We start from the raw sequence: 25425 nt of genomic DNA, 5'->3' as shown, positions 1-25425 counted from the left end.
ACTTTTCAGCCTTCACCAGATCTGGCAAGCCTTGAAAGGTTTCAAATCTACTTGTACTACCATCTCTCGAAAAATCCAAAATGCAAACTACAAAGAAGATTGAGCGCTCCAGCAGCAATCAAACCACTTCCTTTGTCCAGTTGAGTAACTCCGATATCGTGAGAAGCAGCGCTTCACCCACTTCTCAATCCTACCAAACCAGTCTCAGCACTTACAGTCAGTCGAATCAGGATGTCGATCCTCTCATCCAAGTGATTCGGAAAGAAGAAAAAGAACAGATTAAGTCGCTCAATAATCGTTTTGCCTGCTTTATTGAAAAGGTAATAAAAATATTCAAAGTCTTTTACTGAAAGTTTGCCTGTAAAATACATTGAACTTTCTTCCTGCAGTTTTTAAGAAATAATTCCTCTCAGGGGGAAGGATTTTGGAATCCATTTAGGATGTGGAATATTGTTTCTTTCTTTATTGTTGTAAGGTGGTTTATAGAAATGTTTGCCCTGTGATGCTCCCACAAAACAACGAATTTCGTGACTTGTTCATGACAATAAATTCTGACTCGGATTTTAACAGTAGTTGTTTGCTGATAATTTTGGTATTCTCTGACAATTCCCTTCCCTCCCTCCCACCACCCAAAAAAAAACATCCACTGCCACCTCTGCCTTCCAGGTTCGTTACCTCGAGCAACAAAACAAAGTTTTGGAGACCAAATGGGCTCTCTTGCAGCAGCAGGGAGGTTACACTTCCAACCAAGAAGATATGTACAAGGCATACATCAATGTTCTGAGCCAACAGCTGGACACCTTTAATCAAGACAAGATACGACTGGATGGCGAGCTAGAACAGATGCACAGGACGGTGACAAGTCTCAAGATTCAGTATGTATCCAACACAATATTGCTTTTCTCTTTTAAAGTTTGCTCCTCATTGAGTGAAGGGTGCAAATCCAGTAGTTTTAAAAATTTAGACATACAGCAGAGACTATGCCACCCAATTTACACCCAATTGACCCCCAACCCCTGATATGTTTCAAGCAGTGGGAGGAACCTGGACCCCCTGGAGCAAAGCCCACACAGACACGGGGATAACGTACAAACTCCTTACAGACAGTGTGGAATTCAAACCCCGGTCCCTGTCACTGGCGGGAGAGATCATCCAGTAGTTGTCTCTACCTTGGCTCTTTGTTCAAGCAGTCCAACTTTCTCTCTCATCATTGCCTGTGCCACCTTCCACCTTTTCCACTTTCTTTCTTGAGCTGAAGAGAAATGCCTCTTCTCAATCACTCGGTATCCAAAGCTCTCCCCTAATCCAGCAGCTCTCTGCAGAAGTGCACTGAAAGGAAACTCTCGCTCCAGTGTTATCTCCTTTTCCAGTCCAATAGTCCAGTTGTCAACTTCAGGATTCCATCAGGACCAACGCTTGGATCAGCTCAACTAGTTCATGAAAGCCTGTTCTTTTTTAAGCAACAAATGCAAATTAATCTTTGCATTATGGTGAAAGTGATCCCTGGCAAAGTGTGCAGTGAAAGCTCATATATGCTGTAGAGAAGGTGCAGAGGAGATTTACAAAGATGCTGCCTTTATTGGAGAACATGCCTTATGAGGAGAGATTGAATGAACTTGGCCTTTTCACCTTGGAGCGATGGTGGACGAGGGGTGACCTTGACAAGAGGTGTGTAAGAAGAGGAGAGGCATTGATTGAGTGGATGGCCAGAGGCTTTGCAGAGTTTCAAGGTGCTTGGGAGGATGTTCTTCACACAGAGCATGGTGGGTGCATGGAATGCTGGAGGTGATGGTGGTGGAGACAGGAACAAGAGGATCTTTTCAGAGATTCTCATACATGGAGCTTAGAAAAATGGAGGGTTGTACAATTGGAAAACTCTCGGCAGGTGAGTAGATTATTGGGCCAGCACCACACTGTGAGCTGAAGGCCCTGCACAGTGCTGTCGATTTTGATGCTCTATGTTCCATCAAGAGTTAGGAAGTCATCTCTGGATAATCATCTCTAGCTTTCTAATCTGCAACCTGATGGAAAATTCAAGTTTGCAACATTTGTTTGTCATGTCAGCAAATGATCAATCTTCCATTCAAGCTCACCTCATATAACTTCTCTCCGGTCCCCATGCGTGTAAGGAAATAGAGGTGTTATTCAAACTCGGAATTGCTGTCAAAAATGTAACAGCAGCTCCTACAGTGAAGTCACACCCCATGCAGGTGCATCAGACTATTTTGAAACATGGCTTCCTGTCAACTTCTTTTAAAACCTGCTTTTGCCTGAGAAATAGTTCCTGGAAAGGAGTCGCATTTTTTTTTCCCAAAAGACAATGTGAATGCGTCCTGAGGCCTGGCAATGCTGACAACTTGGGCCAATTCTACGATTTGGGAATGAGGAGAAGTGCAAAGGTGCGATACAGCAAGAAAATAAAGCAGAGCTGCTTTCTTCCCCTCCTCCCTTGACCTGTCCTTCCAGTTCTTCCACCCACTCAGCCTCACCATCCCTCCTCCCCCTCGTTGCTGCTGTCCCTCCCTCCTCTCTCCACCTATCATCTCCTGTCTTTGCCACCCCCTTCCCATTCTTTTCTTCAGATGCTTGCCAGCATTTTCTCATACCTCGATGAAGGGCTCAAGCCCAAAATGTCGGTTATGTATTTTTATCTTTGCTACATAAAGGACACTGTTGCTGAATTTCTCCGGCATTTTGTGTTTTTACTTCAACCATGGGTGTCTGGAGAATTTTGTGATTTACTTCCCTCCTCTAATTGTTCTCTGAAAGAAAGCATTTGTTCTGAATTTTCCCCTCCCTTATGACTGTACCTGGCAGACGAAGTACATCCAGGATTTATTTCAGTTCATTTTTACATATGTTTTTACATTTAACCATGGACTTTTTTTTAACCTCTCAGGAGGTACAGACAATTGAATATAGAACAATACAACACGGAACAGGGCCTTCAGCCCACAATGTTATGCCAACCTACTTAAACCTACTCATATCTCATATCCCCCTATTTTTCTTGTATCCGAGTGCCTGTATTAAGATTTTTTTAAAATGCCCCAAATGTTCCAGCCTCCGCAGCTCTCTGAGTAAAAAACAGACATCTCCGTGTCAGAATCCAACAACAATCAACCAGTATTGATGGATTTTGGTTGCCCTGATACCTCTTTTCTATGAAAAAACAGATGTCTCCCTTAAATCTTCCTCCCCTCACTTTATCAGATGGCCTCAGATGTTTGCTATTCTTGCCCCAGGGAAAAAGGTGCTGGGCATCCGCCCTATCTATGCCTTTCATAATCTTGTCACCTCTATATCCTTCTTCGCTCCAAAGTGAAAAGTCCCAGGTCTGCTAACCTTGCCTCATAAGACACATTCTCCAATCCAGGCCACATTCTGATAAATCTCCTCTGCACCCTCTCTATAGCCTTCACATCCTTCCTGTAATGAGGCTACCAGAACTGAACACAATATTCCATTGCGGTCTAACCAGAGTTTTACGGAGCTGCAACATTACCTCACAGCTCTTGAACTCAATCTCCCATCTGATGAAGGCCAGCACACCATAAGCCTTTTCAACTACCTGATCAACCTGTGCATATCTTGAGAGATCTATGGATTTGAACTCTGGGCCCCTCTGTTCATGCACACTGTTAAGCATCTGACTATTAACCATGTACTCAGCTTTCAAGTTGACCTACCAAAATGCATCACCTAACACTGATCCGGATTAAACTCCATCTGCCCCTTTTCCGCCCAACTCTGCAACCTGTCTACATCCTGTTGTAACCTACGACAACCTTCAGCACCATCCACAGCACGTCCAACCTTCACATCATCTGCAAACTTACTGACCCATCCTTCCACTTCGTCCAGGTCATTTATAAAAATTACCAAGAGCTGGAGTCCCAGAACAGATCCCTCCACTAGTCACCAACCACCAGGCAGAATGCGCTGAGGGAACTGTTCCATGCCACACAGTGTAGACTTTTGTGAATGCTATTTGGGGAAAATATTATCAAGATTATGTGGTCAGGAGACTTGCACAGGAAGATGATACCCTAAAAGTCTCCACAAGGGGCAATTTGAGATACAGTATTGAAATGCATGAAGTAACTGTTAAAAAAGCATGTTTAAAATTCCTCCATGTTAGCGCACATTCAGGTATGTAAAATGTTGTACAAATTTCAATGAAAATGGTATTCACTGGTTTAAAGACAAATATGTTTGCAGTGCCAGACACAAAAGATGCTGGAATCTGGAACAGGTTCTTGATGTAAAATGTCAACAGTCCTCATGTAGGGTCTCAACCCGAAATATCAAGACCTTGCTGAGTCTCTCCAGCAGTGTGTTTTTACATTTTCATTCCTAAATGTCTGATTCACAAAGGAAATAATATTTAATTTAATATAGGTGCTCACGATTGAGGCCTGGTTCTGTGGCTTTGATTCATGGGTTCAAAATTCCACACCAGGGATTTGAGCACGTCAAGAGGAAAGAGGTCTCGGTGCCACAAGACTTGCCCCACCAGATTCAGGAACAGCTGCTCCCCCTCCACCATCAGACTCCTCAACACCAAACTCAATCAGGAAACACACAATGTTGGAGAAACTCAGTAGGTCCAGCAGTGTACCTTATACAGCAGAGATAGACATAATGCTTCATGCTTGAGCCCTTCATCAAGGTATCAATCAGGGACTCATTTAAGGACTCTTTATTGATTTTTTTCTCTCTCTGTATCGCACAGTCAATTTGTTTACATTTCCTTATTTGTTTACATGTGTACATTGAGTACTTTTTTTTGCACTGCCAATAAGTGGTAATTCTGCCTGGCCACAGGAAAAAGAATCTCAGGGATGTATGTGATGTCACCTATGTACTCACCCTCCAAAGACATACTGGGGTTGTAAGTTAATTGGGGTATTTAGGTGGCATGGGCTGGAAGGGCCTGTTACCATGCTGTATGTATGGCTAAATTTAAAAAAAAATAGCACAGAACATATGTTGGATTGAATAACCCTGTTTGTTAACATCTCGAGTTAGTGAGGGGAGCAGATGCTATTAAATTCTGAGGGACAGACCTCTGGCCACCTGATAGTCAGCTGAGTTTTGAAAATGGGTATGGCATGAAGCATTGAAAAAAATTAATAATTAAAAGCACCCTGATCTGTATGGATCCCATTGGGATGGACAAAAGGCATTGTGAAAGAATACATTTATCAAATATGCTTAACAAAGAGTGAGAATATAGTTGCCTTGTAACATAGGTGAGAATGTGACTGCCATCTAACATGACCTTCCCTTTGCTGTAGTGAGATCATAACTAATACCAAGCACATCCTATTTTTTACCAGCTTGTCTGCAGACACCACAACGAAACATATTGCTGTAAAAACTGGAATTGCCAGCTGTGTGAAACTTATAAGGTCTCATGCAGACCCCAGGTTGAAGGTATATAAAAATGGGATGGATACTCCTAATGCTTTGAGTGGGGCTCAGTGTAGATAATGAGTTACTGAACTCTTTCTTTGTACCCCTCACTCCTTCTAGCTTTAACAAGGCTGAATAAAGGAAACTTTTGTACGCTTAATTGGTTTTGCTGTTTGTTTTATTACAGCGCAGACTAACTTTCACAGCATCTCCCATGCCACCTGACTGAATGTCTTGTTAATGCTGCATCAATCCTCTGGACCTGCTTGATGCTGTCATAACTGCTATTTTAACTTTAACTCTAAATCATTCTTGACTATGACCTCAAAAGTGTTTGACTTTCTTCTCATAATCACAAGCTTTTAAAATCTATGTTCATATATTTCTTCATACCATAGAAAGAGGCCATTCAGCACATTGTATCTGTTGCTCTGAGAGGGATCCTATCAGTCCTATTCCCCACTTGCTTCCCTATTCTCTTAAGCACCCCCACCCCCTCATCCCCACCAATTATCCTGCCCCCCCACAAACACTAGGGCTAATTTATAGTCACTATTGCTTTGATAAATAATATCCTTGTGAATAAAAGGGTGATCTGATTGCGTTTAGCTTTTTTTCAGCCATTATGCATGGCCTGTATTCTTTGGTGTTTTTATTAGCTCTTCTACCCACTTTAATAAATAAATATGTACTAGATTAAGGCCAGTTAATCACTCTCTCACTGAACTATTCCCAAGACACGCAACACTGAAATAGATTTGCTGATGTAAAAATTCATATCATGTACATCACAGCCTATCTTCTCTTTACCCTCTCACTCATCAGTTCAGTTTACTATGACAAAGATCACAAGATTACACGAAAAAAGAACAGAAGCAGGCCATTTGGCCCATCGAGTCTGCTCCATGAAACCTTCCTGAGCTAAACTGTTCTCATATCTAGTTCCAAGTTCCATATCCCATGATACCCTGAATAATTAGATACCTATCAATTTCCCCTTTAAATTCCCCCAAAGGTCCGGCCTCCACAGCTGCACGTGGCCACAAATTCCACAAATCCATGGCCCTCTGACTAAAGACGTTTCTTCTCATCTCTGTTGTAAATTGGTACTTTTTAATTCTAAGTCTGTGCCCTCTTGTCCTGGAATAGCCCAAGAGTTGGGCCTCAAGTACACATATGTAATTATTGTATGATTAACGGTAACACACTTTTTATGGAAATAAAAAATATTTTTTTTCTTTTTAATCAAAGATATGAAGATGAGATGAATAATCGTGCAGGAATGGAAAATGACTTTGTTACTTTGAAGAAGGTATGTTCATCACTGACACAGGACAACAAACTATTTTCAAAAGCTTTGCTTCCTGAAAACAAATTGGGAATGCTGATAGACAATTTCAAGCTGAACACAAAGATCGTTTCAGATTTGCTGCATCAGGTTGGAAGGTAGAGAAACATTAAATTAACTTTGATTGAATTGAACCTGTCTAATCACACCATGACACTGGCACGTCGCGTTCGTTCAACTGAACTAAAAATGTTTTTCCGCTGATTTCTGTTTGTACTCGGCATCTGATGCCTCTCGTGTCAGTGTCCAACAATAGTCGGCCAGCATTGATGGGTTCCAGTTGCCCTGATACCGCTTTTCCACAGTCGCAATGTCCTGGTGAAAACCTTTCACCGCGTCCGTCACTGACGGCACCGAGATCAGCCGGGAAGGAGTCCATGTGCGGATGCAGAGAATGAATTTTCAACGACATGTTGCACTTCAGGGCTTTTTATGAGTGAAGTCAACTTAAAATATGACAGGAAATCACCAAAATAGGTTATATCTAAAAAATGGTGCGTGATAGGAAAATTATAAGGTGATTTTCGTGATTAACAGCTCGAAATCCTTCCTAAAGTGTTCAGGAAGCAAACTCTTTGTTGTCCAGTGTTAATTTGATATATTCTAAAATAATCTTTACACGCTTGTGCTAAAATTGAACACAAACTGATTGTTCTTGTTTAGAGGGTTGATGATTCGTATCTGACAAAACATCAACTTGTGGATTCATTGGATGGACTTATCAGTGAGCTTGACTTTTTGAAGCAGGTCTATGATGAGGTAAAATTGTCATCAAACATTTTACTAGCATTATATAATAAAAGTGATGTTTTATCCGGCTTTCTTATAGTGTTCTATAGCTCAAAATATGATTTCTATCATTGTACAAGAATGAAACTTCAAACCCTAATGCATCTTTGAATACCTTTATCAATGCCTCTTTCATCAGGCCTTGTCTGAGATATTTTCCAAAGATCAATCCCTCTCCCAATTCCCAGGGTGCATGTGTCATATGAAAAATAAAAACATTTTTCTCAAGGGGTTTGTGACATTATCATGTGGGTTGTGTTTTAATGTAAAAATTCACAGAAAGGTAACTGCCATGCAGACTCTTTACTGCGACAAATGCAGAGGCCATTTGACCTGTTAGGTCTGTGCAAGCTCCGAGCAGAACCATCTCATCGACCTCATTTCAAGTTCAAGTTTATTGTCATCCAATTGCCCAAACAGAATGTGACGAAGCAGCTTTCTCTGGTGCAAAACATGCAGACACACAACCAGACAAAACACACATACAGACACAAAATACATACGCAGGACAAATATCCTCAAAGACAGCGCCAGATTTGAACCCTGGCCCCAATCGCTGGTGCTGTAACAGCGCTGCCCTGACCACTATGCTAACCCTGCCGATCGTGTTTAAATCCATCACAGTTTGTATGTTCTCTCTTTGTCCGCATGGGGTTTTCCTCCGGGGGCTCTGGTTTCCTCCCACCCTTCAAAACGTACTGTGGGGGGGGAGGGGTGGTGTAGGTCAATGGGTGTAATTAGGCGACACGGGCTCGTGGGCCGAAAGGGCCTGTTACCGTGCTGTACGTCTAAATACTTGGCACAATCCAGTTTTATGTTCCTTGCACAATGTTTCCCTTGGTAAAATAGTTGTGGATTCCTAATCTCCCACAATTTTCCACTTGTTCTTTTCTTCTTTGATCCAGCAGGCATCAATTTCTGGGCTGCCACCCCTCTTTATGCCTAATGCTAGCTCAAGCAAAAAAGTCATCCTCTTTTGCCCTCTCATGGGAGGCTCAATCTAACATTGAAAGGTGAGCGCATCAAAGGTCACTGAATAGCCCTGGCTAGGAAGCCTTGACCCAAATATAAATCAACAATCAGGTTAGCCCAATTAAAAGTTAAGACCAGTCCGCTCAGGTACACACTGGCCACAATGACCAGGCACTGGAGTTATTTCACCCAATTCCCTAACAAAGATATTTTTCTTTCATCTCAACCCTAGGAAATTCAAGAGATGCATTCACAAGTCAGGGATGTTGCCGTCACTGTCGAACTTGATAATTACCGTGACCTGAACCTTCAGGAACTTGTTGCGAACATGAAGGAGCAGTACGAACTGTTGGCAGTCAAGGGTCGTGACGAGGCACAGGCTGTGTACAAGACAAAGGTAACGAAATATGTTTCCACTAATTTAAGCAAGTAATTTGGAATGACATGATTTTCAGATAGTCTCTTGCCGATCTGCGTTTGGTCCAATCAGCTGCCCCTCCATTGATTAAAAGGACGGATGGGAGTTTGCATGTTCTCCTTGTGACTACTTGGTTTCACCTGGGTGCTACGACTTACTCCCACATCCCACAGATGTGCCTGCTTGGTAGTTGATTGGTTACTATATTCCAATTGTATACAATGAACTTGAGTGCAGGGAGGTGGCCGGAGAGAATTGGGAAAATAGTCCAGCACGCGACCGGCAACCCCGGTGTCTGACAATCTGGTCCTCCCATACCCAAGGCCCATGTTGTGCGCTGACAAAGAATAAACTGAACATGTGTAGCCTGAACAGATTTGCTCATTTGTTCATCAATAAATGCAGCTGAAGAGGCAATAATGTGGGCACCTGAGTGGAAAATGTTCTGTTCCACTGTACTCTTTTTTTAAAAGGGCCCAAATTTTGCAAACTAAAATAACCAAATGTGCAAGGTAAGTGGAGAGCATTTTCCATGGGTCTGGTGCTTATTGTGAGCTAGACTTTCAGGTTATTCTATCTGAAGATCTTTGTGTAGTCACCCCAAATGACCTTGCGTTTGATTGCTGACATGAATTTATTCTGCTTGCTCGTCTTCCTAAAGTTCCAGGAGATTGTGGAAATGTCAACGGCCTTCAGCTTTTGTACCCTCAATTGTTCATTTCCAGGTTGTGGGCATTTCTATTTGGCTCCTGAGATGGCTAGTGGAATGCTGCTTGAGGGGTTCCAGGGTTTTGATGCAGTGAGCAAGGAGCTGTGACATCTTTCCAAGATGGGATGGTTTATGATGGGGATGGGTACATGGAAGACCCTTGTGTGACTGGGATGGGGACATAGGTTGCCTCATGGGATTGTGACGGGTATATGGTGGGTTCCCCGTGGGACAGGAATGAGGACGTGGGGTTGTAGGGGTCAAGCAGCAGATTCACCCATTCTGATCCCCTGTAGTGTCACATTGATTCCTCCTGTCATATTATCTCCATTTCAGGTCAGTCAGCTGTCTGATTCTGCTGAAAAATATAATGATGAACTGCGTCTCCTCAAGGGCGACCTTGCTAACACAAATAGGCGGATCACGAAAATGAATTCTGAAATAGAGTCCCTCAAGAACCAGGTAATGACATTAACATCAATCTCTACCAAACATTTGATGCAAATCTCAAAATTCTCTAGGCACCACAGTTGAAGTAAAAACACAAAACGCTGGAGGAACTCAGCAGCGTCCTTTATGCAGCAAAGATAAATCACCAACGTTTCAGGCTTGAGCCCTTCATCAAGGTGTGAGAGAATGTTGGCAGGTGTCCGAACAAAAGGGTAGGAAGGGGGGGTGGGGGGGGAGGGGGTGGCAAAGGCAGGAGATGATAGTTGGAGAAAGGAGGGAGGGGTCAGCAGTGTTCAGGGGGAGGGAGGATATTAGAACTGTGTGGGTGAACGAACTGGAAAGACAGGAAAAGGGGAAAGGGAAAGAGAAGGCGAGCAGGTTTTTTTTTTTAATTTTTTTATTTTTCACACCATAAATCACATTAGCCATGATATACACTTTTTCTTTTTCACACTTATACAGTGACTTTTTCTCCCCCCCCCCTCCCTCCTCCCAAGCCACCCCCCCACCACCCCCCTCCAGAAATTCTACTGAGTCCATTCTTTTCTTTCCTTCTCCTTCCATCAACTTAGGTAGTGTTTGTCCCCGGTAGGTTTTCGCTATTGTATTTAATGTAAGGCTCCCATACTTGTTCGAATATTTCAATATTATTTCTTAACCTATATGTTATTTTTTCTAATGGAATACATTTATTCATTTAAATTTAGTAGTTTCTTCCTTTTAATTTGGTTATGTATTCCATTAATATTTAAAGTCATATAGTTCAGCGTAGCCATTTTATATTTTGTTTATCTTCTCTTTCCGCTTTTCCATCATTACCTTACCTCCTTTTCCATTTCTGTTTTCTTATTTTCAACTCTTTATAAGACAACATTCCTACAACATCCAACATTTTCCTTATTCTCCTATTTCTATCTTCTTTATCCCCAATCTCCCCTTCCCCTCCTGAGTTGTCCTTTATCCCTTGTCAGACAACCACATCTCCCCTCTCCATTTGGATTTGCGAATCCACTCGCAAGCGTCAACTGATTTTGCAGTGACCGCTATTTCCCCCCACCCAGCCCCCCCCAGAAAAGATTTCACTTTTCATATGTCACAAAGGTCACTCTTTTAATTCCCTCCTTATTCTCTCTATTCCATTACCTTCCCTTATTAATTCTTGTCTATACTATATATATTTTCCTCTAAGTACAGATACATTCACGTATGCACATTGTCTCTATTCACTCTTATACCTCTTTACCCGCATACATATCAATCGTGATCATTTTTACTCTCATTACCCGTCTTCATCCCTCAGTCTATTTTTGTCTTTACCAACATACATATCAATCGTGATCATTTTTACTCTCATTACCCGTCTTCATCCCTCAGTCTATTTTTGTAATTGTTCTGCAAATTTTCGTGCTTCTTCTGGATCCGAGAATAGCCTGTTTTGTTGTCCTGGAATAAATATTTTCAATACCGCTGGATGCTTTAGTATAAATTTATACCCTTTCTTCCATAAAATCGCCTTTGCTGTATTGAACTCTTTTCTCTTCTTTAGGAGTTCAAAACTTATATCTGGATAAATGAAGATTTTTTGCCCTTTATACTCCAGTGGTTTGTTGCCCTCTCTTACTTTTTCCATTGTCTTCTCCAGTACCTTTTCTCTTGTAGTATATCTTAGGAATTTTACTACAATAGATCTTGGTTTTTGTTGTGGTTGTGGTTTAGAGGCCAATACTCTATGTGCCCTTTCTATTTCCATTTCTTGCTGTAGTTCTGGACATCCTAGGGTCTTAGGGATCCACTCTTTTATAAACTCCCTCATATTCTTGCCTTCTTCATCTTCCTTAAGGCCCACTATCTTTATGTTATTTCTTCTGTTATAATTTTCCATTGTATCTATTTTTTGAGCTAGTAGTTCTTGTGTCTCTTTAGTTTTTTTATTAGATTCCTCCAATTTCTTTTTTAAGTCTTCTACCTCCATTTCTGCTGCTACTGCCCGCTCTTCCATCTTGTCCATTTTCTTTCCCATTTCTGTTAAGGTCATATCTATTTTATTCCTTTTCTCTTCTGTGTTGTTTATTCTTTTTCTTAAATCATTAAATTCCTGTGTTTGCCATTCTTTAAATGACTCCATGTATCCTTTAATAAGAGAAAGTATATCCTTTACCTTGCCTTTCTTTTCTTCTTCTATTTCACCGTACTCTTCCTCTTCCTCTTCTTCTTCCTCTGGGTTGGCCATCTGTTGTTTCTTTGTTGCCCTTTCCTTCTCTTCTTTCTTGTTTCTATTGTCTTCTGTGGTCTCTTCTTGCTGCAGGTGTTCTGCAGCTGTCGTTGCCGGCTGTGGAGATCGACTCCCCAGCTGGTCCCCCCTCCCGTCGGTGTGTTTTTTTTCATGTGCATCGCGCATGCGCAACTCCTCGCGCATGCGCGGTTACGCACTTTTACTCGGCTCAGCGAGCCATTTTTGTAGTCCATTATTTACCGACCTGAGGGAGCAGGTTTCTCTCTCCGCAGCGGGCCTCTTCGGACAGGTAAGGCCTTCACCTTTTTCCTCCGTTGTCTTCTCTTCCTCTCTTCTTACCGTTGATTTTGATTTTTCTTTTTTTGTCGCCATCTTCTTTCCACCTTTATACTCACTTTTCTGTAACTTTTATTTCTGTGCCTTTGTGTTTTCCTTTGTTTTTCCCGACTTTTCTGGAGAGGGCTGGAGTTCACTGTCCGGCCACTACTCCATCACGTGACTCCTCAAGGCGAGCAGGTTTAGTGGAAAGCAGTTTAGTGGGAAGCAACACTTCACCTGTACATCCACAGGACTTATTTACTGGATCCGGTGCTCCCTTTGTGGCCTTCTCTACATCAGAGAGACCAGTCACAGACTGAGAGATCACTCCACTCAGCATCTTTGCTCCATTTGCAAACACAGCGACCTCCCAGTGGTCAACCATTTCAAATCTGTGTCACATTCCCAAACTCATATCTGTCCACGGCCTTGTGAACTGTCGCACACCGACCACCCGCATATTGGAGGAACAACACCTTATTTTCCATCTGGGCACCCTCCAACCACATGGCATGAACACTGACTTTACTGCTTTCCATTAAACCTTCTCTTCCCCCTCCCCACTTTACCTGTCCTTCCAGTTCTTTCACCCACCCACCCACCCAACCATCCCTTCTTTATTGCTGCTGTCCCCTCCCTCCTTTCTCCACCTATCATCTCCTGCCTTGCCACCCCCCCTTCCCCTCTACTACTCTTTTGATCAGATGCTTGGCATTTTCTCATACCTTGATTAAGGCCTCAAGCCTGAAACGTTGGTGATGTATCTTTACCTTTGCTACATAAAACACTGTTTGACCTGCTGAGTTTCTCCAGCATTTTGTGTTTATATTCTATTCATTTTCCACTGCTTGATGAAGAAATTTGAGAGTAACTCTACTGTTCCTACCACTAACCTGGTAAAGATGAACTAATTCAACAGTAGGCTCTTTTAAACTGCCGCACCTGGGTAGCCCTTCTGGGACCCAGGTGTGTTTAATAGATCAAAAGTGCTCCCAGCACCTTTTAACCTGCAGGGGGATCGCCCCGTTAAATCGCCAACCCATCACGTACTCACCGGATGAAATGAAGTAAAAGATTTTAACCTTACTCTTCCTGAGAAGCACGTTTAAACCATGCTCTAATATCCCCTTTCCTGACCTGCACTGCTGAGTTCCTCCTCTACATTTGAACTTGGCACCAACATGCTACCCGGTGATACCCGGACACAAGCGCTGACGTCACTGGAATAATCGGGTCGGCCATTTTTGTTTTCAAGCCGCCAGTGGACGAGACCTAGGTAAGTTTAACTGGGTTCCCTGACGACCTCCGAGGTAGGGCAGGGACCTGGTTGACTTTGAAGCTGGCTGGGTAGGACCCTTTCAAGCTGCCTTGTGAGTGGGATACTAACTGGGCAAATTGCCTGGTTAACCTCATTTTACAGGGCAGCTTGAAAGTGCCTAATGATGAGAGATCTTTTTTTTTAATTTTTTTATTTTTCATACCATAAATCACATTAGCCATGATACACACTTTTTCTTTTTCACACATATACAGTGACTTTTTCTCCCCCCCCTCCTCCCAAGCCACCCCCCCACCCCCCCCCCCTCCTCCCAAGCCATCCCCCCACCCCCCCCCCCCTCATCCATTTTAGGTATACAATCTAGGTTGCATTAAACCAGTCAGACAATGTTGTCATTCAACAAAAATACACCAGAAATTCTACTGAGTCCATTCTTTTCTTTCCTTCTCCTTCCATCAACTTAGGTAATGTTTGTCCCCGGTAGGTTTTCGCTATTGTATTTAATGTAAGGCTCCCATATTTGTTCGAATATTTCAATATTATTTCTTAAACTATATGTTATTTTTTCTAATGGAATACATTTATTCATTTCTATATACCATTGTTGTATTTTCAAATTATCTTCCAATTTCCAGGTTGACATAATACATTTTTTTGCTACGGCTCGGGCTATCTTAACAAATCTTTTTTGTGCATCCTCGAAATCAATTCCAAATTCTTTGTTTTTTATGTTACTTAGGAGAAAGATCTCTGGATTCTTTGGTATATTGTTTTCTGTTATTTTATTTAATATCTGATTGAGATCTTCCCAAAATTTTTCTACTCTCTCGCATGTCCAGATTGCATGAATTGTTGTTCCCATTTCTTTTTTACATCGAAAACCTCTATTAGATACTGTTGGGTCCCATTTATTTAACTTTTGAGGTGTAATGTATAGTCTGTGTAACCAATTATATTGTATCATACGTAGCCTCGTATTTATTGTATTTCTCATCGTTCCAGAACATAATTTCTCCCATGTTTCCTTTTTTATCTTTATATTTAAATCTTGTTCCCATTTTTGTTTAGTTTTACCATTTGTTTCCTCATTCTCCTTTTCTTGCAGTTTAATATACATATTTGTTATAAATCTTTTGATTAACATTGTATCTGTAATAACATATTCAAGGTTACTTCCCTCTGGCAAACTCAAATTGCTTCCTAATTTATCCTTCAAGTAGGATCTCAGTTGGTAATATGCCAGCGCTGTATCTCCAGTTATATTGTACTTATCTCTCATTTGTTCAAAGGATAAGAATTTACTTCCTGAAAAACAATTTTCTATTCTTTTAATCCCTTTTTTCCCCATTCTCTAAAGGAAAGGTTATCTATTGTAAAAGGGAGTAGCTTATTTTGCGTCAATATTAGTTTTGGTAATTGATAATTTGTTTTATTTCTTTCTACATGAATCTTCTTAGTATGTTCCCTTGCGTATTAGCTACCTTCAAAAAGATATCTTGCATAAACTTTTGATCTTCTTCGTTAGGTGAATATACATTAAGTAGATTCCAAAATTCCGAATATATCTGACATTTTATCATAACATATCTCCCTGCTGGATCTATTATTTCCTCTTCTATTTTAAATGGCACATTTTTACTAATTAATATAGCCACTCCTCTTGCTTTTGAATTATACGATGCTGCTGTTACATGTCCTACCCAGTCTCTCTTTAATTTCTTGTGCTCCAATTCAGTTAAATGTGTTTCTTGGACAAATGCTATATCAATTTTTACCTTTTTCAGTAAATTTAGTAGTTTCTTCCTTTTAATTTGGTTATGTATTCCATTAATATTTAAAGTCATATAGTTCAGCGTACCCATTTTATACTTTGTTTATCTTCTCTTTACGTTTTTCCATCATTACCTTTCCTCCTTTTCCATTTCTGTTTTCTTATTTTAAACTCTTTATAAGACAACATTCCTACAACATCAAACATTTTCCTTATTCTCCTATTTATATCTTCTTTAGCCCCAATCTCCCCTTCCCCTCCTGAGTTGTCCTTTATCCCTTGTCGGACAACCACATCTCCCCTCTCCATTTGGGTTTGCGAATTCACTCGCAAACGTCAACTGATTTTGCAGTGACCGCTATTCCCCCCCACCCAGCCCCTCCCAGAAAAGATTTCACTTTTCATATGTAACAAAGGTCACTCTTTTAATTCCCTCCTTATTCTCTCTATTCCATTACCTTCCCTTATTAATTCTTGTCTATACTATCTTCTTTCTTTGGCTTGGCTTCGCGGACGAAGATTTATGGAGGGGGTAAAAAGTCCACGTCAGCTGCAGGCTCGTTTGTGGCTGACAAGTCCGATGCGGGACAGGCAGACACGATTGCAGCGGTTGCAGGGGAAAATTGGTGGGTTGGGGTTGGGTGTTGGGTTTTTCCTCCTTTGCCTTTTGTCAGTGAGGTAGGCTCTGCGGTCTTCTGCAAAGGAGGTTGCTGCCCGCCAAACTGTGAGGCGCCAAGATGCACGGTTTGAGGCGATATCAGCCCACTGGCGGTGGTCAATGTGGCAGGCACCAAGAGATTTCTTTAGGCAGTCCTTGTACCTTTTCTTTGGTGCACCTCTGTCACGGTGGCCAGTGGAGAGCTCGCCATATAACACGATCTTGGGAAGGCGATGGTCCTCCATTCTGGAGACGTGACCCATCCAGCGCAGCTGGATCTTCAGCAGCGTGGACTCGATGCTGTCGACCTCTGCCATCTCGAGTACTTCGACGTTAGGGATGTAAGCGCTCCAATGGATGTTGAGGATGGAGCGGAGACAACGCTGGTGGAAGCGTTCTAGGAGCCGTAGGTGGTGCCGGTAGAGGACCCATGATTCGGAGCCGAACAGGAGTGTGGGTATGACAACGGCTCTGTATACGCTTATCTTTGTGAGGTTTTTCAGTTGGTTGTTTTTCCAGACTCTTTTGTGTAGTCTTCCAAAGGCGCTATTTGCCTTGGCGAGTCTGTTGTCTATCTCATTGTCGATCCTTGCATCTGATGAAATGGTGCAGCCGAGATAGGTAAACTGGTTGACCGTTTTTCCTCTAAGTATTTTTTCCTCTAAGTATATTTTCCTCTAAGTACAGATACATTCACGTATGCACATTGTATCTATTCACTCTTATACCTCTTTACCCACATACATATCAGTCGTGATCATTTTTACTCTCATTACCCGTCTTCATCCCTCAGTCTATTTTTGTTTACCTTCCCTTATTAATTCTTGTCTATACTATCTATATTTTCCTCTAAGTACCGATACATTCACGTATGCGCATTATACCTATACACTCTTATACCTCTTTACCCACATACATATCAATCGTGATCATTTTTACTCTCATTACACGTCTTCATCTCTCCGTCTATTTTGTAGTTGTTCTGCAAATTTTCGTGCTTCTTCTGGATCCGAGAACAGTCTGTTTTGTTTTCCTGGAATAAATATTTTCAATACCGCTGGATGCTTTAGTATAAATTTATACCCTTTCTTCCATAAAATCGCCTTTGCTGTATTGAACTCCTTTCTCTTCTTTAGGAGTTCAAAACTTATATCTGGATAAATGAAGATTTTTTGCCCTTTATACTCCAGTGGCTTGTTGCCCTCTCTTACTTTTTCCATTGTCTTCTCCAGTACCTTTTCTCTTGTAGTATATCTTAGGAATTTTACTAAAATAGATCTTGGTTTTTGTTGTGGTTGTGGTTTAGAGGCCAATGCTCTATGTGCCCTTTCTATTTCCATTTCTTGCTGTAGTTCTGGACATCTTAGGATCCTAGGGATCCAATCTTTTATAAACTCCCTCATATTCTTGCCTTCTTCATCTTCCTTAAGGCCCACTATCTTTATGTTATTTCTTCTGTTATAATTTTCCATTATATCTATTTTCTGAGCTAACAGTTCTTGTGTCTCTATAGCTTTTTTATTAGATTCCTCTAATTTCTTTTTTAAGACCTCTACCTCCATTTCTGGTGCTACTGCCCGCTTTTCCATCTTGTCCATTTTCTTTCCCATTTCTGTTAAGGTCATATCTATTTTGTTCATTTTCTCTTCTGTGTTGTTTATTCTTCTTCTTAAATCATTAAATTCCTGTGTCTGCCATTCTTTAAATGACTCCATGTATCCTTTAACAAGAGAAAGTATATCCTTTATCTTGCCTTTCCCTTCTTCTTCTATTTCACTGTACTCTTCCTCTTCTTCCTCTGGGTTGGCCATCTGTTGTTTCTTTGTTGCCCTTTTCTTCTCTTCTTTCTTGTTTCCATTGTCTTCTGTGGTCTCTTCTTGCTGCAGGTGTTCTGCAGCTGTCGTTGCCGGCTGTGGAGATCGACTCCCCAGCTGGTCCCCCCTCCCGTCGGCGTGTTTTTTTTCATGCGCATCGCGCCTGCGCGAGGAGTCGCGCATGCGAGGTTGCGCACTTTTACTCGGCTCAACGAGCCATTTTTGTAGTCCACTTTCTACCGACCTGAAGGAGCGGGTTTCTCTCTCCACCGCGGGCCTCTTCGAACAGTTAAGGCCTTGTCCTTCTTCCTCCGTTGTCTTCTCTTCCTCTCTTCTTACCGTTGATTTCGATTTTTCTTTTTTTGTCGCCATCTTCTTTCCACCTTTATACTCACTTTTCTTTAACTTTTATTTCTGTGCCTTTGTGTTTTCCTTTGTTTTTTCCGACTTTTCTGGAGAGGGCTGGAGTTCACCGTCCGGCCACTACTCCATCACGTGACTCCTCCTCATGATGAGAGATCTGATGTTGAAACTCAAATTCTGCTTAGAACAGTGACATTGTGGCGTCTGCTGTAGCAGTACCATTAAATCAATCCAGCAGGCACAGTAGTTAGTCAGGAATAACATTTATTCAAGCTTGCCTCTCTTTTTTAAGTCACTTCCGGCCCGGACACCCGGGACTGGAAGTGGCGTCATCACATCCCCAACGTTGAGATGATGGGAGCCCCGTGCCATCTTACGGGTAAGTCCCTAACTGCCCTGTGTGCTGCGATTGCGCGGCCGTTCGGCCAGCTGCATGGGCGGTGATTTGGCCCGCTACACCATATCATTTATCCAACTGACCCTTTTAGCTTCGAGGGGAGTATGGGGATTGGTTTCAAGTGGCAAAATACCATATGATTCACTTGTGCTTTTTTGCCAATAAGCTAAGCAGCTTATGACCAGGAAGATTTTTTGCTAACATTTGCATTTTAAAACAAAACTCCATGCAGCGCACTGGGTTAGAATCAGCAATCACTGAAGCAGAAGAACGAGGTGAGCTAAATTTGAAAACCATCAGGGCTAAGATTGCTGAGAAAGACAATGAAATTGTCAAGGCCAAGCAGGAAGCAGCCAAGAAAATGCGTGAATGCCAGGAACTAATGAACATAAAACTTGGTCTGGATTTTGAAATTTCAACCTACAAGAAAATGCTGGAGGGAGAGGAGATCAGGTACAAATTATTTGGGTTCACTTGGGGGGAGGTGGGTGGTATTGTTCATAATCAATCAATCTTGTTGAAATTGTTTTCCTGTCAGGAACGTAAATAACCAACCCAAACTCTTTAACAATAATATATATTTTAAATTTAGGCAATAATCACAAAGGACTGGAGTTGTGAAACTGATAGTCTTTTATTAACTATCGACTGGAACAGCCGTTAACCTCATTGACTGATCAAGGCAGAGTGGAATGGGGAGCATGCAAAGGGCTATGGGTTGGATCGGTCTCTGGAGGCGTGTCCAGCCTGCAGCAGCCAATCATGGCACAACAGTGGTTTACCACAGACATACAGCACAGTAGCAGGCCCTTCTGGCCCATGAGCCTGTGCCACCCAAATACCCCAATTAACTGTATATTTTTGAAAGGTGGGAGGAAACCAGAGGCCCCCGGGGAAAACCCACGGGGAGAACATACAAACTCCTTACAGACACCAAAGATTTCGAACCCCAGTCCCGATCGCTGGCGCTGTAAATGCGTTGCGCTAACTGCTCTGCCAACCATGCCGCCCTGATGTGAACAAACTGACTGTGCAATGCAGAAAATAAATGTTTAATAATAAATAATATGCAAAGAGTCCTTAAATGTGTCCCTGATTGGGTTAGGCAGTGGAAATATAAAAATAGTTTCCAAGGAACATGTTTATTGAGTTTTAGTTTAGGAAATCAATTTTGTGGAGGGTCAGAGGTGGTTGTGAGAAATATTATGTGCAAAGATATTTCTCCTTTAAACACGGTTAAGTACAGCAACATTTTTCCAGCTCTTTTTATTTATATCATAAACTTTGGTTTGCAGGATTGGTCAGCAACAAAAAGCAATTCTTCACGTTAACCCCACACCGATAATCTCCGGTAAGTTGTTCTATCTCATCATGGGCTAACTCAGTCATCATCTAAACCCAACCCAGTGTAGGTCTCAATCACAACCAAGGAATGTGAGCCCCATAGCTGGTTCTCAAGTTATTGAGTTTCAAGCCAAGTTCAATCTATTGCCATCTGAATGTACAAGTATAACCCAATGAAACAGCGTTCTCCAGTCCTTGGTACAAAACACGCAGACACACAACCAGACATAACATACATACAGGCAAATGATACACATGCAGGACAAGTATTCATTTATACAATTAAATAAATATTCTTCTTTTTCTATATTTTTATTAGTTTCATTGTATAAATGTTACATAGGTACATGAGAATAAAATAGAATATTAATAAATCTTATGGAAAAATGCAGATGATATTGTAACCTATGTTATATTAAAAAGAAGTAGAAAAAAAAATCATTAAACTACTATTCTACTTGTCTAACCCCACCCTACAGAGGCGATTGGCTTAACACGGACAGACCACTACTGATAATAAAACCAATAAGGTACCAGTGGGGTCATAAAGTAGAAAAGAATTAATCTTACAAATGTTTAAAATAATTAAGAAAAGAACCTGATAAAGAAATATAGTTAATTTCATTTCAGTCATGATGTTTTCCAAAATCATCGTATCAGCCAACCACTGAGTGTGAGCGGGAGGGACAGCATCTTCCCATCTCATTAAAATGCCCCTTCTAGCGATAAGGGAGGCAAGGGCAATGACATGGGATGGTGAAATCGTCAATATCAGACCCATTGGCCCACTTATTCCAAAGAGAGCGAGAAAAGAATTTGGAGTCAAAGTAATGTTAAAACTAAAGACAAGGTACGAAATACCTCTTCTCAAAAATTGAAAAGAGAAGGACATAACCAGAACATATGGTACAGTGAACCTTCTTCAGTTAGCCATTTATCACATTTAGAAGAGAGATTAGAGTAGAATTTGGCCAATTGGATGTTGGGATAGTGGGCCCAGTGTATGACCTTAAACTGTGATAATGAGTGTTGACCACAAAGAGAAGATGAATGCACTCAATTTAGAGGAGAATTCCATGTCATTTCAGAAATTAACTTGATAATCCTGTTCTCATAATTTTTAAAATTCTGTCCAGGGAGCCTGTCCCAAGAATTGAGAAGTAATTCCTAAAGGCCAGATCCCACCCCTTCGTAATTAGGTTGGAAATGATCAATCATCTCCATCCAGGTCTTCGGGGAGCTACAAAATTAAAGAACTCCAAAAGCTCCTAACCTGTAAATAATGAAAGATGTGGTGTCTAGGGATTAAAAATTTGGTGGATAATTGTTCAAAAGAGACAAGATTTTGGTCAGTAAAAATATCTAAACAGGATTGGATACCTAAATTTGAGCAATGATGATAACCGCTATCTCGAACCGACAGTAAAAAAAATAGAATTACCTAAAAAAGGACTAATTTTAATAAAAATCGATGGTACCCAAAATGTTTCTGAATTGAAACCAGATTCTCAGTGTATGTCTGACAACAAAATTATCAGTTAATTTGGAGGCCAGAAAAGATAAAGAGAATATATCTTGGTGGATTTAATTTCTTGGTTAATCCATCTTGAACCACCTAAATCTTCCTTGCGATGAATCCAAAAAATAACTAATCTAATATTAGCTGCCCAATAAATGATCTGGATGATGATACAGAAGGTTGGGTGAGTAAGTTTGCGAATGACACGAAGATTGGAGGAATTATAGATGGAGCTGAAGGTTGTCAGAGGACATAGACAGGATTCAGTGTTGGACAGAAAAGTGGCAAATGGAGTTCAATTCAGACAAGTGTGAGGTGATGCATTTTGGCAGGACAAATCGAAAACCTGAGTACAGGGGTAATGGTCGGTTAATTAAGAGCGTGGATGAACAGAGGGATCTTGGGGTTCATGTCCGTGCATCCCTCAAGGGAGTTGCCCAGGTCGATAGGATAGTTTAAAAAGCCTATGGGATTCTGGGCTTCATTAATAGGGGGATTGTGTGTAAGAGTAGAGAAGTCATGTTGCAGCTTTAGAAGTCTATGGTGAGACCACATTTGGAGTGTTGTGTCGAGTTCTGGTCACCTCATTACAGGAAGGATGTGGAGGCTAAGGAGAGGAGATTTACAAGGATGTTGCCTGGATTGGAGGCAATCCAGAAAATGAGGATTTTCTTAGATTGCCTCTTATGAGGCGAGATTGGCAAAGCTGGGACTGTTCTCTTTGGAACGTAGAAGGATGAGAGAGGACTTGATTAAGGTCTACAAGATTATGAGAGGTTGGACAGTCAGCACCTGTTTCCTAGGGTGGGAATAACAACCACTAGAGGACACATGTATAAGATTAAAGGAGGGGAGTATAGGGGAGACATCAGGGCGAGGTTTTATTTCACACAGAGAATTGCTGAGGCCTGGAATGCCCTGCCAGGAGTGGTGGTCGAGGCTGAAATATTAAGGGCCTTTAAAAGACTATTAGATGGGCACATGGATGAAAGGAAAGTAACGGGTTATAGGGTATGGAGGGTTTAGCACTTTTATACCATTTGGCACATCATGGAGGGCCGAAGGGTCTGTACAATGCTGTCATGTTTCAATGTTTAATGTAAAGTTAGGTAATGCCAAGCCCCCATTCTTTTTTAGTTTGTCCTGGGCTTTAGGCACAGGGGTATCACTCAAAACCTGCGCGATAAACATTAAGCCATGATAATTTTTTGTTGGACTCTTTTGAACATGCATGAATGTGCATTCCATCACTTCTACTTTATTTCCTTTAGACTACGGAGTTTCCAGTCCCACGTATTCCAGAAGTTATTCAAGCGAACAATACGAATCCTCAGGGAGTGGAACCAGTTTGCAGAATTTCTCTACCAGCTCAGTTGGGAGGAAAGCTGTCATGGTGAAAACAGTTCAGTCAGTTCAAAGAACCACACACTGAAAGGGGTCTGATACAAAAAGTCGATTGTGATTGAACACATCACTTTTTTTTTTAATGCACCAAATGGGAATTAATAACAGCAGTAAAAAAAATTCCTTTCATTTCTAATAATCAAGCCAACCATTCTTCTCTCCTTTAATTAGTGGGAGTTATAGCCATGCTCAGGGACTTTCTGGGTGAAAATTGCTCATTTTCCTCTTACCATACTTCCGGGCTAAAAATCATGAGTTAAGTCATCAGGGATGTCAGAAGCAGCAAATTTGAAATGTTTAAACCATAAAACTCTACAGCACGGAAACAGCCCTTCTTGTCTGTCCTGAACCATTTTTCTGCCTAGTCCCACCGACCTGAACCCAGTTCATCATCCTCCATACCCCTCCCATCCATGTGCCAGTCCAAATTCCTCTTAAATGTTAAAATCGAGCCCACCTTTTACACTGAGTTAGAATTTGACGTGAATTTAACTTGGAGCTCGGTCACATTTCTGAATGGTGAGAATTGCATTCCCTGTGGTGAGAAATTCCCTCCTCACCATCATGTTTCCTGAGTAGAATTTTAAAATTCAAAACGCTTGCAGTAATTGTACATAAGAACGAAATGGATTATTGTGATTTCACCGCTGTGTGTGGGCTATTCTTTGTCAGAAATTCTTCAGTCGATTGTGATTGCTCGATTGTTAATTAAACATAAGTCTTTCTGTTTTATGTTGTGTTAAGTTGCAGTTTTGTTGTGTGGTGAAGTGAGATGGACAGGTAAAAACTGTCGCCTTTTCTTGCTTTGTACTCCGCAGGGATATACCCTTACATATATATAGACGTACAGCACGGTAACAGGTCCTTTCGGCCCACGAGCCCATGCTGGCCAATTTACCTACAACCCCCAGTACGTTTGGAATGGTGGGAGGAAACCCACGCAGACATGGGGAGAATGTACAAACTCCTTACGGACAGCACTGGATTCGAATCCCGGACCCCATCGCTAGTGCTGTCGCAACTTTGCACTAACCACTATGCCAACCATGCCGGCCACATCATGCCTTCATGTCATAAATTTCAAGCCAATTGCAAATGTCAGTTGAATGAAATGTACACAAACAAGGGTTCTCCACACCCCATGGACAGTATCCAGTATTAAAAAACAATTTTTTTCCCCTGACTCCCACACTCATACCACAAAAAGGCAAAGGAAAATAAAGGTGGGGTTGGGGAAGGGGTGCATTTAATGGCTCGGGATACTCATTTCAAAACAGAAGAGTAAGCAAATCAGTGACTGATTCATCAACGGACTATTTTTCCCTCACCTCAGATTAAGGCTTGGAGGAAGGTAAAATGAGGGGAAATTAAGGTCACTCGTACATGGAACATAGAACATTACTGCACAGTAAAGGCCTTTCGGCATTCGATGTTGTGCCGACCTATACAGTACTGGTATAGCCCACTTTACGAATGCTTGAATTACGAAAATTCGCTTTTACGAAGAAAGCCGCATTCGCTTTTACGAAAATAGCCTCCAATGGTAGTGAATGGGTCTTCACTTTACGCCATTTCGGCTTACGAAAGGTTTCATAGGAACGCTCGCATTTTGTAAAGCAGAGTATACCTGTATATTCCTACCAACAAATGTACTAAACCCACCCTACCTTGTAACCCTTTATTTTACTTCCACCCATGTGCCTGTCTAAGAGTCTCATAAATGCCCACATTTCAGCCTCCACCACCATCCCCGGGAAGGCCTTCCAGGCACCCACAACTCTCTGTGTAAAAATACTTACCTCTGATGTCTCCCCTGAAACTTCCCTCCCTTCACTTTGTCCAGATGTCCCCTGGTGTTTGCTATTCCTGCCCTCAGGAAAAGGTGCTGGCCGTCCACACTATCTATACCTCTCATAATCTCGTAGACCTCTATTAAGTCTCCTCTCATCCTTTTGCGCTCCTAAGAGAAAAGTTTGTGTGTTGCACTTGACCCCAGCATCTGCAGACTTTCTTGTTCCACTTCACTCACCTGTTAGGGTGACATGTGCAGTTACACAGCGAGGGTAACTGTGTGAGTCTGGAACCCTGATCTTCAGCTGGGGAAGCAGTGAGGTGAAGTGAGACACTAATTCTAATGTGTAGCACAGTTCCTGGATTTTTTTTAAGAAGGGGTACTGTTTCTTCTGATCTTCATGTGAGTAAAGGTCCTGACACCTGCCCT

The 25425-nt window shown here is 41.6% G+C and overlaps 1 protein-coding gene across 1 annotated transcript; it reads left to right on the top strand.

Moving 5' to 3' along the window:
• On the top strand, positions 1 to 23936 carry LOC138747435 (keratin, type II cytoskeletal 8-like). The gene is made up of 9 exons (XM_069906648.1): positions 1 to 320; positions 667 to 875; positions 6670 to 6730; positions 7430 to 7525; positions 8760 to 8924; positions 9991 to 10116; positions 19170 to 19390; positions 20233 to 20288; positions 23072 to 23936. Exons 1-9 carry the CDS (start codon positions 81 to 83, stop codon positions 23230 to 23232), a joined length of 1335 nt encoding a protein of 444 aa, XP_069762749.1. The 5' UTR covers positions 1 to 80; the 3' UTR covers positions 23233 to 23936.
• The last annotated feature ends 1489 nt before the right edge of the window (positions 23937 to 25425 follow it).

This window comes from Narcine bancroftii, chromosome 12, assembly GCF_036971445.1.
Source record: "Narcine bancroftii isolate sNarBan1 chromosome 12, sNarBan1.hap1, whole genome shotgun sequence".
Lineage (NCBI taxonomy): Eukaryota > Metazoa > Chordata > Chondrichthyes > Torpediniformes > Narcinidae > Narcine > Narcine bancroftii.
Note: the sequence above shows the minus strand (reverse complement) of the source record. Positions and strands in the feature narration are given on the sequence as shown.

Bases quoted from the DNA above. Each gene is read 5' to 3' on its own strand.
- LOC138747435 (XM_069906648.1), top strand. From the start codon at position 81: ATGCAAACTACAAAGAAGATTGAGCGCTCCAGCAGCAATCAAACCACT. The intron at 7,526-8,759 runs GTAAAATTGTCA...TCTCAACCCTAG, and splicing joins TGAAGCAGGTCTATGATGAG to GAAATTCAAGAGATGCATTC. The intron at 20,289-23,071 runs GTAAGTTGTTCT...TATTTCCTTTAG, and splicing joins CCCCACACCGATAATCTCCG to ACTACGGAGTTTCCAGTCCC.